The sequence below is a fragment of the Taeniopygia guttata genome, chromosome 10, assembly GCF_048771995.1.
Source record: "Taeniopygia guttata chromosome 10, bTaeGut7.mat, whole genome shotgun sequence".
Classification (NCBI taxonomy): Eukaryota; Metazoa; Chordata; class Aves; order Passeriformes; family Estrildidae; genus Taeniopygia; species Taeniopygia guttata.
Genome location: NC_133035.1, coordinates 5,651,115 through 5,667,612, shown reverse-complemented (window position 1 = coordinate 5,667,612; position 16,498 = coordinate 5,651,115). Strand labels below are relative to the sequence as shown.

At 41.1% G+C, this 16,498-nt stretch overlaps 1 protein-coding gene across 1 annotated transcript in view; it reads left to right on the top strand.

Annotated features, from left to right (window-relative positions):
- KLF13 (KLF transcription factor 13) overlaps positions 1–10,257 on the top strand; it is a 32,668-nt gene extending 22,411 nt beyond the window's left edge. The window contains exon 2 of the mRNA XM_002194501.7: positions 4,774–10,257. Within this exon, the coding sequence (XP_002194537.1) occupies positions 4,774–5,066 (293 nt within the window). The 3' untranslated portion in view covers positions 5,067–10,257. The remainder of the gene's footprint in view (positions 1–4,773) is intronic.
- The last annotated feature ends 6,241 nt before the right edge of the window (positions 10,258–16,498 follow it).

Genomic DNA, 16,498 nt, shown 5'->3' with positions numbered 1-16,498 from the left:
TCAACCCTGTTCTGGGAAGCAGCAGAACAGATTAAAGATCACAGAAAATTGTTTCTGGTTTACTGTTTCTGGTTTTGCAGACACTCATGGAATTCCCAGGATACAAATTTCTTTGTTACTGCATGGCCTTGACGTGCTTGAAGATGCTAACATAATGTGCAGAGCTATTACATGAGTTGAATTGAAAAAAAAATAGCCCCCAGTATGTGGTTTGACTTGATAATACTCTAATCTGTAGGGCAGTGGATAGGAAACTTCAAGTTCTTCACATACAATTGCCTAATCTTTGCATTTGAAGTTGGAAAATGGTTAGGTTCACAATTGTCTCAATCTGTTTGGGCATTTCAGTCATTAGTAAGTTATTTTAAAATTATGCTTAGGTCTATACAGTACTTGCTATCTTTTTTTAACTGATACTCAGATGCTGGATATCAGACAGATGAATTGGTGAAGCAGGAAGGAGATTACTCCAGGGTCTGTAAAGGAGGCTCACTATATAGGAAAGAGTCCTTTATATGTGCACTAAAAGGATTGTACAAATTAAGCACAGTAGACATCAGATCTGATGCCACCATCTCTTTAGTTTTTATTTCCCCTAACTACATACAGTTGCCTCACTATATAATGATTAAAAAATACAGAATAATACAAAGGACCTTTATGTAATATCATAAGAACAGGCTGGCTCTAGTTACTTCCGAATCCTTTCCAGTAAGAGAGGGTAGAGGTGCATTTTTTTCATGCTGTTTCTATAGCCCAGGCAACTCTGGGTTTCCTTTGGCAGGCTGCTCTGCCAGACAATGAGCAGCAAGGCCTGTGCCCCGACAGGAATTCCGAACTCCGTGCACCTGCACAGCTCACGTACTTTCACTTGGTGAGCACTGCAACTTTCTTAATGTGGCTTTACACTACCTGCATTTTTTTCTTACTGGATGAAGTTCAGGAAATAGTCAAAAATGTTCTTGTTTGTGTAATTTTCAGTTGAGATCAGCTGAATCTAATTCTCCAATGTAATGTTTTTCTCTCAGTTTTTGTAACTTAAACACAAGTTAGTCAGATGTCATGTGCCCTGGCAAAGGAGCTAGACAGGTTACTGTTTAGTAGGATTTGGAACATGGATATCAAAAGCTATTTAAAATTTAAAAAAAAAAAAATTTACAGTATTCCTTATCTTTTGACAGCATCTCTTGCCTGCCTCTCCAAGGATAAAGATGGCAGAGTTGCATTTTATTAATTTATTTTCTAGCATCTTTATCTTTTAGGGCTCTGGGAGGGCTCTGGAAGGCCTGTTGGTAAGGCTCATAATGCACAAAGATACCACTGCTGCCAAGGCACAGCATTGACTCTCAGTATACATATTCACATGCTTGATGTGTTTCCTGCCATATCTAAGGTACTTGAAAACACTTCTAAATTATCTATAAGATCAAATTCTTCACTCAGTGTATAAAGGTAAAATTCTGGCTTCAACCTTGCTTGAAATGGAGCTGCAAGAATCCTTATTGTGTTGTGCTACACCATTTCAATGGTGAAAACTCCCTGTTGAGTACAACATGTCCACGGGTTATTGCTTATGCAAGAACGTTGTACTGTGGCTGCATGTTCCCTAATGAGATTAGGCAATCAATTCATATAATCTCTCATTCTGTTGATTGCTTTACTGCTGGTAAAAGGACATTTATATAACTTACCTGCACAGAAAACCACATCCCTTCTGCTTGAGAGATGAGAATGATGACAGACTGTGAATTTCCATGTGTGGTTTTGGAGCAGCAGCTGGGTCTTGCCTTAATTAATACCCCCCAGCAACTTTGTTCCAGACTGTGTACTAATTTTTTATGAACAATAATAATGACTCTTATATCTTCACACAAGGCATCCAGCATTTCCTCACAATACAGTTTTTCTTTGAAGAGGAATTGCTAAACCTCAACAAAGCTGGGAAGTACTCTAGAGAACTGTTACCACTACTAGAGTGATGCCAGCTGTCAGTGGAAAATCACTTGGCCAAGAAACTTAAAACCAAGTATCAAGAAGATATAAAATCAAGACTAGAGAGGACTGAGGGGGAAAATATTCCCTGGGAAGAAGAAGTACAGGAATGCTAGAAATACAGTGGAAGAAATACCACATTTTTTGGCTCAGCACCCAAATCCTCACCACCATTGACATCAAATCAGACAGATGAGTGGGAACCTGAATGTTCTCATCCAGACCTGATGTGCAGTGAGGAGAAGGGGAGATAAGTTGTGCAATACCTTCATCATCTACTAGTGCTAGTTACACAATCCTGCTTCAGAACCACCTCTCCCTTTAGGAACTGGATTGTTGTGCCTACTGCTGGCTCCCAAATGCTAGAGTCGTGGACAGGAGCAGCTGGTGCCATTAAACTGATTGGAACAGAAGGTACCATTTTCCTTCATGGTGGTGTCAACAGCAGATGCAAAACATTGCATGAAAACTTTTGCCTTGTCTGAAAGCACTCATTTCATGGGACAGTTCTTCAAGTGGAGAACATTTGCTGATGCCATTTGTAATGAAAACGGAGACATTAACTCAAGCAATAGAAACCTCCAAAGACCATTGTCTTAGCAAAAACTGATGCCATAGCTCAGGGATGAGGAACTCTGATTCTGCAGGCCACATCTACCCCAAGACCATGCCTCACTGCCCTTCTTCCCAAGGGTTCTAAAGCCCTCTTGGATGTATATCTGTACTACGACCAAAACATAGGGACAAGACCAGTGAATGTGGTCACACTAAAGGGCTGTCATACCCCAGACATGTCCTGCCACAGGCAGGAATATATCAAAGAACACAACTGGATATGTGACAAACAGCCAGAATACATTTGTTTCCCGTTTCTAGCAGCAGGTGGAGAGTTCAGTCCCTGACAGTTTGCAGACAGAATAAGGCTAAGGAGGGCACTGGATGGATTTGCATGGGTTATTTTATGCAACAAGACTATATCCTTTAAATCCAGTTTGTTGTGGTTTTATTCTTAAAATTCGTTTGTGTAACCCTGATTTTTTTTAGGCTCTATGTCAGGGGAAGCCACAGTTCTGTTCATCTTTGGTGTCTTATGCAGTCCTTAGGCAGGGTGGTCACAGTTCTCCATAGGAGAATATCTGTGTGTACTGCCAGATGCAACCACTGCATTGTGGTTGTAGGTGTAATGAAATCCACCAAATGTGCCCAAGAACAGTTGGTTTTAGTGAGCCTTGGTCTTTCTTCTAAATAATCAAGGAAATATCAAGGACACTTGCTTTCTCCAGATTCTTGAGCAAAATCCTATTTTAAAAAGACTTGTTTGTCTGTTCATTGAGACACTGTTTGAGATTTGGCTGAAGTATCTTGGAGGCCTCATGAACAGAGAGAAAAGTAACCTATTAAACTATTTTTCTGAGGAGAAGTCTCCTTAGCAGATTCTTTAGATAAATGTTATTGCCAAATTTGTGAATTTTGGGCAGATTATTGGCTGCTTAGATTGAAGATTTTTCTGGGGTCAATCTTTATCTCAGACAGTTTTAATTAAGGTGTCGAATTTCTCCAAGAGGCTAATTTCTTTCTTTATTTCCTATTCAGTGTACTGTGGAGAGACTTTTATTTCTTATTTTGGCTCAGAAATGTAGCTCTCTGGGCCTCTTGAACAGGCTATTCAGAATTAGAAACATTAGAATTAGTGCGAGTAGGAAGTTACTAAAATTACAACTACCAAAAGTGCTAAGTCTATATATTTAGGTATTCACAAAAGAATAAGATGTTCTCAATTAATAACAATTAAAGAATGTGTGATGCTCAGACTCAGTGACAATAAGCACCAAACCAATAAGCAGAAGTTGTAGACAGCAAATTTCAGGATTCAGCATGGAAGCAGATAATATGAGGTGCCCAAGCTATGCAGCATATCAGTGATGAAGCTGGAAATAGATTCCAGATACCCATCTACCCAACAACAATGCTACTTCTGTCTGCAGCCTCTGCAGAGCTTCCTAGGCTGCACATCTACCACAGTGCACGGCCCTAAAACAGCACCAGGCCTCTGCCATGGCTGAGATCTGTTCAGAACTGCACCTGGTCACCAGATTGCTCCTGCTGTGAGCTCACTGCTCATTGCTCCAAGCTTAAGTGGCACAGCTCATGAGGTTTGTGTTAGCTATTCAAAAAAGCCTGGTACCTTCAAGGTGACACCTGTCCCCACTGGAATTCAGCACTCCCTGCCTCACTTCTGAGTGAGACCTGAGGCAATGAACAAGGGAAACTGCAGTGCTTTGTAACAAATGCAGAAAACACAGGCATAGCCGTGGAGAATACAAGGGGAGAGCCTCACATCCAGAGCCTCAAAATTACCATTTTGCAGTTTTACCATAACTTTTTAAATAGCTGAAGAAGGAAACTTCATCATTCCTTGGTCAGACACTTAGGGGCAGCCTGGAGGAACAAGTGAATATACTATAAAGCTCAGTACAGATATTATTAAGTCATAAAGTTCAACAGACCACAAGAGATAGGAGATAGCCATGAAAGGATCAGGAGCCCAGCATCCCTGAAGACTCAGTTATTAAATAAGGTGTATGACGACTTTGACAGCATTTTTTAATGTATTGGAATACCACAGCAGCCTACTCTGGCAGAGGATAACACCTCCATCCACTCAGTGCCAAGTGGCATTCACCCTGCTTCCAACCTATTTATTCTATACCCTGCATACAAAAAATAGCCCATGGGAGACGGTGCTCTCCGTTCTAACCGTGCCGTGTTTGCTCCCCGCAGGTGAGCGGCCTTTTGAATGCAACTGGCAGGGCTGCAACAAGAAGTTTGCTCGCTCGGATGAGCTGGCCCGGCACTACCGCACTCACACCGGAGAGAAGAAATTCAGCTGCCCGCTGTGTGAGAAACGCTTCATGCGCAGCGACCACCTGACCAAGCACGCCCGGCGCCACGCCAACTTCCACCCCAGCATGCTCAAGAGGCGCGGCGGCGGCGGCTCCAGGACAGGCTCGCTCAGCGACTACAGCCGCTCGGACGCCTCCAGCCCCACCATCAGCCCCGCCAGCTCCCCTTAGACTACCTGCACTGGATGTCAGCACTTTGCCTCTAATGCCTAACGTGGAGTTTTCTTTGTGTTGCACACATTTAAAAAACTCTGTTGCTTCCCTTCATTCAGTTCCCACGCTCTCTTTTTTAAAAATCAGTAAATAGCTGCCTCCCACTGCAATTTTTAGTTAGATTTTCTTTACCCAACCACACAAGTGGCTATTCTAACCTCATGGACAGACAAACCTGTTACACTTAGTAACTCCTGCTGTCTCAATATTTCATATATTTTGCAACCATTTATGGATCCTCTTCATTATTCTTTATAAGAAAATGAAAAAAATATAAAAAAAAGGAAGAAAAATCTGCTTAATTCACCTCAGGTGTTGAAGTAGTTTGTAAAACCGGATTGCACAATATAAGCATACATACACTTAAAAATCAACTGTGTTGGATTTGTGTCCCCCTTCTCCTTTCTCAGGGATGGATATTTATGTTACACAATAATTACAATGAAGACACACCCTAACCACGGCCTTACTCTGTAAATATAATTGCACTCAGAAGCTTTTTGTTAGGTTCTTTCACACACTGGGGAAAAAGTAAAAAACAAGCAAACAATACAGAAACCAGCCCAATACTGGAATGTAGTACTGGACTCTTCCATTGCTCATTTTCCTGATTATATACCTGTGTTGGGGAGTCTCCAAACAGGAGTGTTGTTCTTTCTTCAAGCTGCCCTCTGCCTATGGTAGCAAGCTGTCTTCTCACTTCATGCTGAAGATGCTCCAAAACCAACTTCCAATTGCAAAAATCTCTGTGAGGTTGATAAACTTGTTTGTTGGTTTGTTTCACGCTAGATAAAATTCAGAGAAAAATTTTTCAACAAAATGCCTTAAATGAGTAACCTAAATCACAAAGAAACAAATTTACACTGGGTAACGTTTTATGGCAAGGTGGCCTGGAATCTCGGAGGCATTCTGTTGTCACTCTCTCCAAGCTGTTAAGCTGTCTGCACTGCCTGTTCAGTATGGGACCAATAGAATTTTAAAATCAAACCACAGTGACTTGAACAATTTCCTTTGTTTCTTCTTCCTTTGTTTTGCTTTTTAAAATTAACTACAGAAATAGCATTACTGAACCAATGCCCACCAAAACTGTTATCAAGGTACTTACCTGCTGTACGGCTGTATCTTAGAAAGAAAAATTGGCGAAGACATAGTTTCTGCATTCTGTTGCATCAAAACTGTGGTCATTGATAAAAGGAAGTGAAAGTCATAAGGTATCTTCTGACTGGAATAATAAAATATGCATTTTTAAGTTTAAAATAAAATTACATTATAGCTCAGCACTACTTCAAGTTTCTCAAAAATACACACACCAGCATAAAGCAAGGTGCTTTTATTTCTGAATAACTGCTTAATAACAGAAAGGGAATATTGGCTAGTTTTCAATAACTTTCAAATATTTAACACTAGATAGGGCACAAGGATTTTTATGTTTTATATGGCAGAAAATATAGTAACAGACCAGAAGCATAGTGATGTACTGAAAACCTCACTGGCAGCAAATACACATTCCTTGGTTTGTCTGGGTCTGATGGTGCATATTATCAATTCAGGTCCTTTTGATTCTGGAATTTTGGGATGTTTGCTGTTTTTACTGTAAGGTATAAATGCAGTTAAGTGTAGCATGGTGAAAAGAAACTCTCTATGCCAAACGTGTAATTTGATATTAAGTGAATGCCTCCAGATTCCCAGTGAACCTGTATCTTACTTGCTGCTTTGCATTGATCCAGTTTTGCAAGGTTTTATTGTACTGTATGTTGACTGTGAGAAGCTAATATAGATTTCCAAGTAGTTCCATAGGTACTTCCCTAATATACATTATTCCTAATACTACACCTTCTATTAGTTGTACAGATAAATACTCTAAGTATTTATCAATACAAATACAACTATAAATCTAAACAAGTGCAGATGTTTCAGTATTTTTTCATGTTCATTTGCTTCAGATTTCACCTCTGTTAATTTTCCTCTTTGAATGGGAAGTTGTGAGAGGCACAATTCTACTGTTTCATTTCACAGAAAATGAAAGAACATAGTAAGGGTTTTTTGCAAAATGACAAATAGTTATAATGTGATGAGTTGCCTAAGCTCTGGAGTTGGGGGAAAACCAGATCTATTGGCCTCAACAGACTTCCTATTTTGTTTGGTTTTTTTTTTTTTTTTTAATCTCATGTACTGAATGCACAATTTTAACAACTTGATAGACTTCTGGTAACAGGAATTCACATTCCAATAATTTCTGTCACTCCTAGAAGTGCTCTCGTGCTGTAGTTAGTAGAGAGGCATTTCAGATGTCTAGCTTAAGGAATTCTACAGGTCAGCTGTGTCTAGTGCACATACTTCAAAACAAGTCAAACACATTTCTCATCATTATACCTTAAGAGAGACATATAGAGGAGAGGGGGAACAAGCAAAATCAAAAGGAGCACTTAGTACTGGCAAACATTATAGGCTTCATGTTCCAAATTAATTTTGCTGTAAAATCACCTGTTCCAACAAGAGTATCATTTAATCTTCAGGAAAGGAGGAACCACTCCAGTTCATTTATTTAGGACTTAATAATTCAGTATGAATCAATTTATGCATTACAAACAAGTCAATTTACTAGCCTGGAGAAGGAATATTTGCACCAGGTTTTATTAGTACTGAGATTATAGGATATGAAGGTTTTGGAACAACCTATTCTGAGGGACACAGACCTATGCAATCTTTAACTCCAACAGTTAACTAATATTTTACTCATATCCTTCATAGATTTTACTAATAATTTTTCAAGTTTAAGCAGGAGAAAATAAATTGGTTCTAAGTAAAATTTTCAGTTAAGTCAGTTCCATTTAATAAGAACATCTTGGGGCTGTATGCAGCCAACATAACGAGACTTTCAGGAAATACTCTGAAATTGGTCATTAAAACTTTTTTGTTTTTACGTCTTAGCTGTAAATACCTCAGCATGTATTAGGCTGACAGTCAAATTATTGTGTTTTAAAATCCCAGGTAGAGTTTCAAATACATCCATTAAAAGTTTAATACTTTATAGCTTTAGCAAAAAATTATAAATTCCAAACCACTAGTATTTTCCAAAATGGAATGTAAATAAAAACTTCTCTTAATATTTTCGTATGAGAAAAGAGTGGGGTTTTCTAGCATCTGCTGGAAATGTCTGATGATCAGCAAGGTCATTGGACTCCATTCCCATGATGGTTCCTCCTGAGTTTTGCAGATATGAGAAGTCAGAATAGCTCAAATTATGTTTTGAAATCTGTTTGCTGATCCAAACTAAACTCAGATTTTTACCCTTCTGTTTTTTCACCCAGCAGTGTAATCTAAAACAGTCTCTTGGCACAGCAAGAAACATGTCACTCTCAGGAAATACTGCTCTGGCAAGGTGCAGGTTTCTCCATCTGGAGGACCGTGCATCTCTCCTGCCTCCTCCTTTCCCCATGCAATCTGTTGAGGTGTTCTCACAAAATGCAACATTGCCATGATTTTTTTTTTCATTCCAGATGATAGCAACAGCTTTATTATTATTAAGAAAGCCCTGTAAAGATTTTCTCCAGCCACGATTCTAACTTCTCCAAGTATTGAGCTGAATTGCTTTCTATAGGAAATAGTTGCAAGTGAAAATCATCACCTCACTACCAGGTGAAACAAAAGATGCTCTTAAAAACTCATTCACCCCTTCCATTAACCTCTCCCTGTGCAAAGGCCTAATGGCAACATGAATTCAGTTTTCATCCTGCTTCTTAGAAAGCAGTCCTGGTAAATTCCTGGCAGCTAGATTTTGTGAGAATTTTTTGTATCTGCAAGTTAATTGTTCCTTGCTTTTCTACTACATGCCTAGTATCTGTTTACATAACTGCAAAGGTATATATTTATGACAAGTCATCAGAAGCCTCTGTTCGATGGTAATGCAATTCCTGTCTGTATCCCACCCTCTTTACTGCATTAACCCTTGCAAGAAGTTGTAGCTGTGAGAGCCTCTGCACACCTTTAAACCTCATTACCCTCTGCCCAGATGTTCAGCACTCTCCTTGTCTCGCACAGCCAGGCATTAAAGGCTGTGTGAGGAGCAGACCTGTTGAACAACTGCTCGTCTCCAGTGTTTCGTCACGACTTACAGAATTTGTACTTTGTGAAGTGCAGTGTTGTTTTTGCCTTTTCATTGCTGTTAGATTTACTAATTTCATCAGATCATGCCTACAAACTAACTTTCAGGTGCTCTTTTACTCCATCAGACCATCTGTTTGTGCATTGGGTGCTAACATCCTAGTCTATGTCAGTGAATGGTATGATGAACATCTTCATTAGTAACTCTCGGGGATAAGAGCTATAGCCTTAGGCAGAAGAAAATACCCAAATTATTCTTGTTTATCCCATAAGTCAGAATATAGAATGCAAAAGCCCATCCACTGGTATAGGTTTTTATAAATATATATATTTATATATATGGATTTATATAAGCATATGCACATATATATATATAAATAGATATATATGTGTATATTGTATAGTGTATGTGTGTATACATGAATACACAGCAGTGTGTCTATATTACACACTGACTAATGAAGGGATGTCTACAGAGCAAAAATAGGTATCCATTTCATTATAACTAGTGATGGGCCTGAACCAAATTCCTAGATCCAAATGCCATTGCATTCGGACTTTTTGAACCTGTTGGAGATTTCGTGGTTGAGTTTCATCTCTGGTTGCAGGTGCATTTACCTGTGCATATTGTGCATGTGGGGGACATGTGTGCCTGTGCTTTTCCAGCAGCACACGCCTGCGTGGGGACGGGGGGCGCGTGTGCCAGGAGCTGCGCGTGTTCACAGCTGAACTTCCAGCTGCCGGGAGCTGTAAAGCTGCCGCTGTCAGCAGCACGTGAAAGCTTCCGGGGCTCACTCTTCAACTCTTTAAATCACTACATCGAAGTATTACAGTTGTACAGTTATATGTTCATCTATTCTTGCTCTGCTGTAACTTTTTATGTATTTTGTATTGCATAGATTATATATTGTGATAATGTCCTATGCAACTATAAAAGGAAAAAGTGAAAAAAGGAGGATAATTAAGAACTGTAAAATATTGTCTTAACTTGTATGCATGGTTAGTGAGGTTTACATTTTCCAAAATAAAACTTATAACTATGAAATATTGGTTTTCTCTTAATTTTCTTCTCTAATTATCACCTAAAAAGCATCAATTGTTAATATTTCTGCTGTTCATTTGAGACTTGATATCTTGTTTGGTGTTTTAATTTAAATTTCACCCAGTGTTATTGTTAAAAATGGGATTTCTTTTAACTTTTGAGAGAAAGTTTTGGTGATGTTGTTTTGTATTCTGTGCTTTAACTGGTATTTTGTACTTGCATACTGAAATTCCTTTCTCAAAGGTGGTATATATTGTGTTTTTTCACAAGATGGTTATGGGATTAATATGTGTGACCTAAAGTTCAGGGAGTCAGCTGTCCTTTCTTTTAAAGCCCAGCTCTTTGCAAATTTGTATTATTATCTCTGCAAGTGGCAATACGATGTCAAAACAGTAACAATGTAACCTCACAGTATCTTGAAATGTTCTTTCCTAATTTTAAAGATAAGAAAATTGAAACACAAATTTGAGCCACTTGCTCAAAAACAAGGTGTTGGCAGATGTGAAGAACTGAATCTGAAGTTTCTTGAGAATACACAACACTTCCAGGCACTGTTTGTTACAACAGACGCTACACAGTGGCATTCCTGCAGTCTTCCTACAATGAAAGATCCACCTCGTGTTTGATATCAGAAGAGCAGTCAGAGATTGTTTCCTAAACTTGCTAGAAGGATGAAAAGGGAAACAATTCCCTCCAAAGGACTTATGCGTGTACGGTTTAAGTCTGGAGCTGCTGCCTTGATACTCTAATGTAATGCGCCTCCCTGCCCAGGCACCCACTCTGAAATGTGCATTAACACATTCCGTCCTGCTTCTCTGCTGTTCCTAAATGCAAGGAGTGTGCATCTCTCCTGCCTCCTTTTTCTGTCTTGCAAGGGTTTCTGTCTTGCCTGTGACTCAGCGTTTGCCATGAAATATTCATAGACTTGGCAGGCATCCAACATTTCAGAAGAGAAGCAAGAATAATGCTAGAATTAGGGTGGGATTTCCCTATTTCCATTTACCTGCATATAATTTCTGCCTTCAAAGTAATCCACCTCAAGATTCATTGCGTTGGCTTTTCAAGGAACCACACCCATGGCATGCTTTGGTAGTTGACTGCAAGAGATTCAAGTGACATTAATATAAATACACTGTCAATAGAAAGAGATAGAAAAGTGAGAGAAGATGGAGACTGAAATAAAAACGAGGTGAGGACAATGAGACAAGTGTTTGTAGCAGCTGACTTGAAAAGCTTGTACAGCACCAGGATACACGTGGGGCTTCCTACCAAACTTCAGAGCAAGCAAGCAAGGCAGCACCTTCCAAGATGAGCAGAAACTGCAGCATGTTTTCCAATAGCAGCAGAGAAGGGAGCTGAGCAAGCGCTGAAGCAGGCAAGCACATGTGTTTAGGCAGCTACACTGCACTGCTGGCACAGCTAGGAGGATAAAGAGAAAGCGAGGAATTTTCTGAACTGGTTTCTCAATGCATGCAGCAGAAAAAGGATGGAGTCTGGATGCCCAGATATGTGAGCAGCAAGGTGGGAAGAGAGAAGCATGACTCAACACAGGCTATGGTGCAGATCTGCGCTTTGGGTATCTCAGAGAACAAGATTATGTTAAACAAGTCATCAAAAAATAAAAAAAAATTAAAAAAAGAAGAAAAGAGACACAAGAAAACCTGAGGGGGGTTATAGGCAAGAGCAGGCTCCAAAGGTCTGCTAACAAAACCAAACCACTGAGCTTAGTAATAGCTCTACCTCACCAAGAGAAAAGAGCCCGAGAGTATAATTGCTACCTCATCATAATTGTAAATAAAGGATCAACCTGTCCTACCTGGTTGGCACTGGCAGGAGTTAGATTTAATCTTTGGCTCCCGCTGGCTGAAACAAATATTCAATCAAAAAGGAGGGGTTGGCACCAGGGCCTGGACTAAGGGAGGCTCCAGGATGCTGTTGCTGCCGGGTTTCTGCTGAGCTGATGTTTCCTCTCTGCATCACTGGATAATTGTCCTGGCTGAGCACAGCACAGCAGGTCTGGGCCTGCAGCACTGGGACCTACAGGGAATGCTCCAAAGGGTCCCAAAGGTTCATAGTGGCCAGGCTGGCTTGTTCAGAGCTAGCTCAAGTGTTCTCCCCAAGGCACAGCAGGTGGGAATGGGACATCTCCCAGAGGGAAGGTGTGGTATTGCCGAGTTGATGGATATGAGGACACCATGGAGAAAAAAGGCCCAGCTGAAGGACATGAGAGATGGTGCTGGAGACTTCCATGGCAGCATGGAAAGAGGGATGAGATGAGCCAAAGTGAGGAACAGATGAGAGGTGCCATAACTGGGGAAGGTACGTTAAAGAGGGGGAGGATAAGTATAGAAAAATAAGGAAGGAGTAGAGGGTAGAGAAGTTTGATGTAATTTTTGAGAGACAAAAAGAAAGGCCTAAGGTGCAAAATCCTAACGGGGTTCTAAAGAAATGAGAAAGGTAGCTCATGTGTTAGCAATTCCAGCAGTCAGAAGGTGAGGCATGTCAGTGTGTGATAAACAGGGCTGTGTGTCTTTAAGAGACTAATGTTTGTGTTTTCCCATGCTCTCCTATTGTGGAAATAACTTTCTGAGTCACTTCTCTGATCCTGGAGACAAACTGAACAGACACAAAACATAACAAAACACAATAGCAACGGGAAGAGAGAAATTCCTCCCTCCCCCTTCCACCACACACACATTTTATGTCCGTGATCTGAATGCACTCAAAGTTTCACACTGGAAGTGAAGGAAGGCAGAGACTGACAGTGTTTTTTGGCACACACTCTTTGAATCAAGCTCACCTTCACCACCACGGCATAAACAGTTAAAACATTAAAGCCACACTTCCCCAGTCTGTTACTTTTAAACATTGTCCAGCCTCTTTGGTCAAAAGTCTTAGCTTCCAGATTTTCCACAGACAGTGAACTGCAACTGGAATTTGCTAGCTTTTTTTTAACTTCAAAGCCTTCCACTTCAAAGGCCCTGCATTTTTCTTCTCAAGCCTCATGCCGCACCCTTAGCAAAAAAGATGTCAGTTTGGGACTCTCAAAATGCCACACTTGGACGCTCACATAGGTCTAAGAACCAACATCACAGCTACCATCTGCCCAGAGGGGAGTAAGGAGACGGGCACGCCCACAAGTGGCTGGCCCCAAACCCAGGCTGTATCAGGACTTCCTACACCAAAACACAGAATCACCCCTGCTCAGAGCCAAGTTTGAGAACCAGCTCAAACCCTTTGAAATGATCCATGTTGCAAGGCCTTGCAGATTCGGTTTAACTTCCAAGTGTTTTGTTGACTTTGGGAGTCTTGTAACAAATCCCAAGGTTTCCCTCTCTGGGGTTGCTGTACAAACTGTGTTTGCAGCCTGCTGGGAGAAACAGGATGACTTGACAGAAGAAGAAAGAAGAAAGTTTTGTTCAGGAATGCCGTCGTCCTCTGCTGCCAGCTCGCAGGGCCAGCCAAGGGAGACACCCGTGCTCCCAGGCACAGCAGCTTGGCAGGTCCCTCAAAGGAAATGACCTACAAGCACCTTCCTCCCTGCACCAGAGGAGTGGCTCTCAGGAACCCTCAGGGGAGGGAGGTTTGAAGGCAGCCACCCTCCCCAGCTTTTGCAACCTCCCCAGAAGACTGGGCAGGGGATGGCTTCCCCTTCACGTGTCCTCGCAGGCAGCTGGACTGATTAACTGGGTGAGCAAATAAGAGGCAAGCCTGCAAACAGGAACCTGGTGCAGGGTGGGTCTGCAAAAACAACAAGACTGGGTGAATAAATCAGGTCTGGCTGTTAGCGTCCCTGCAAGAAACTTTTCATTTAGGCTCCACTGGATATTTTTGGACCACACCTGTCTATTTTTAGTAGGGATAATTAATGCTGAAGGAAATAAGGAAAAAAGTCAAGTTTTAAGTCCAGGAATGGGAAATTTGTTGTTCTTCACAAAATCACTGTGATTAGGGAGATCTAAAACGGAAGGGTTGTATTTCAGAAGTAAAAATATACTGCAAGTCGTTGTAAAAATTGCATGTTATGTGGTGTTTGCTAAGAGAGGGAAAGCTTTTCAAGGAGACAGCACTTCACCACTTAACTGCTATTAAATAGGAGTAAAGGCAGAGCTGAATGGCCAGCCTTAAATCGCAGCTGTGCTGTGGCTGTGTTTTTGGCTAGGTCTGTGCTGTACTCAGGCTCCCCCTTCTCTGGGTGTTGTGATCTGGCTCTGGGAGGGCCAGCTGGGACCTGAGAACATGCCCAGGCCTGTGCCTGAAGTTACACAGTGAAAGAAAAATTGCAGCTAAGCTATGCAGCACCCTCACCAGGTCCTTCAAATAATCTGCCTGAAGTACAGGGCGATTTTAAGGCCAGAAAAGTGGCTTTATGAATTGACATAGAAGATTCTTGGGAAAAAAAACCCTCACCCTATTGGTTTCGGGAGCTGAAATATGATGGACAATGTGTGCAATGCTTTCAAAATTCTGTAGTTTTACTGATGTCAATGGTTTTTATGTTCACATCCCTCAGCTGACATAGGCTTCTACCAGTGTTCATGTTACCATAGAAGAAAAAAGCTTTTGCTGGGTCATCTTCTGCTTGTGTGCTCACATCCCACTGCACCTCAAACAGCAGCTGCTTCAGAGCAGGGCCTCCCTGCTTGCCTGCTCAGCCTCTTCTGCCCAGCACCTTGCAACCAGCACACACAGGATGGCATCCTTGCCCTTCTCAAGGGAAAAATCTGGCTCTCTACTATCCAATTGCAATCTACATGCACTGTTACATTCCTAATCTTTATACTGTAGGGGCACCTCAGGCTGGACTGAGCCCAGCTTCTAAATTCCTGACAGCACAGGGAACATTTGTGTGAGACACCTGACACAAGTGGAACATGTCAAGGGACAGCAGTCAGGATCTAAAACTGTACCTTCCTTTGAGATGCCTCTAAAAAGATTTGCTTTGGGGAGTATCACACAAAAATTTTCCCAGGGAAAAATCCCTGGGAATTATTCAGTATTATTCCTAATCATACATTTCCTGCCTGATAAACAGTTGCCCTCATGTCTCCAGTTCCACAAAACCTCTTTGCAAACATGCTGGATGAGTATGTGTTTATTTTTGAGCTCAGGGAGGTAAATGTCATCTCCCATGAATAGCTAGAACAATTGAAAGAATGAAGACATACTAAAGAATATATTTTTCTAATTTCTAAGTTCTAAAAGGTTTGCACATATCACAGGGTAATGAGCATATCAGCGATTTGGTACTACCCACATTTTAATAAGAAGCACTATATGGTAAATGTGATGCTGCTGCATGTGTATTTTGTATTTGCTTTCAATTATTTTTGATAATAAAATATGACAGCAGTATTGTCCACGAACCTTAGAAGCCCAGATTTGTGAGATGTTTATGCTATAGCTAATGAGCTCCTGGCTTCTCTGGTAATTTCCTCTAAATACAAGAGTCACTGTGTGAAGAACAGAAGCCAAAGGCAAAGCAGACAGTACAGTTTTTATCAGTTATGAAGATACACAACCTGTCATGACTCAGCAGATTGAATTACCACATGGGGAATGAGCTCATGCAGCTCTCAGGTGACAATGACCAAACAGCAGCCACTGCCATCCACATCTGTGGGTACCACGAGGGGACACTGACATCGGTGTTTTCCTCCATAGCTACATTCTGCTCCACAGAAAGATCTGGGTGCTGCCTACACAGACAGCCCTGCCTAAAACCATCTTCCTTCTTGTCTGTGTCCTTTCCCTTAACCCCACAAATTCTTTAGTTCGAGTAGCAAGTTTATAACACACTTGGTAACACATCCAGCCTTCTGGAAAGTGTTTGGGACTGTATTCAAACCCAGCTAGCACACAGAAATTATGGAAAATTATCAGAACAAGTAATTGCCACCTTGGTTTTTTACCTTCTAATAAAAATGTATTAATAGCTGTGTCCTTCACCAGCCATTGCCATTTGCTCCACCACCTTCCTCAAACGATCCAAGTTTTTTATTGTAAGTGGCAGATGAGGTCTAGGGTCTAACGTCACATTTCAAAGAAACTTGACTATACCGTGACTTACAGGCTGTTGAATGTTGTGGAAGAGGAGTGGATGCTTGGGTCTGCCATCCTTTCGTTTCAGTATCTCCAACAGTTTTCAGCCTTTGCAGACATCCTGAAGATGAGTTCCTGTAGAATGAAGAAAGTCAGTTCAGCATCATCCTGCACAGCAGTGAGACATATGGCCTTTTTGCTC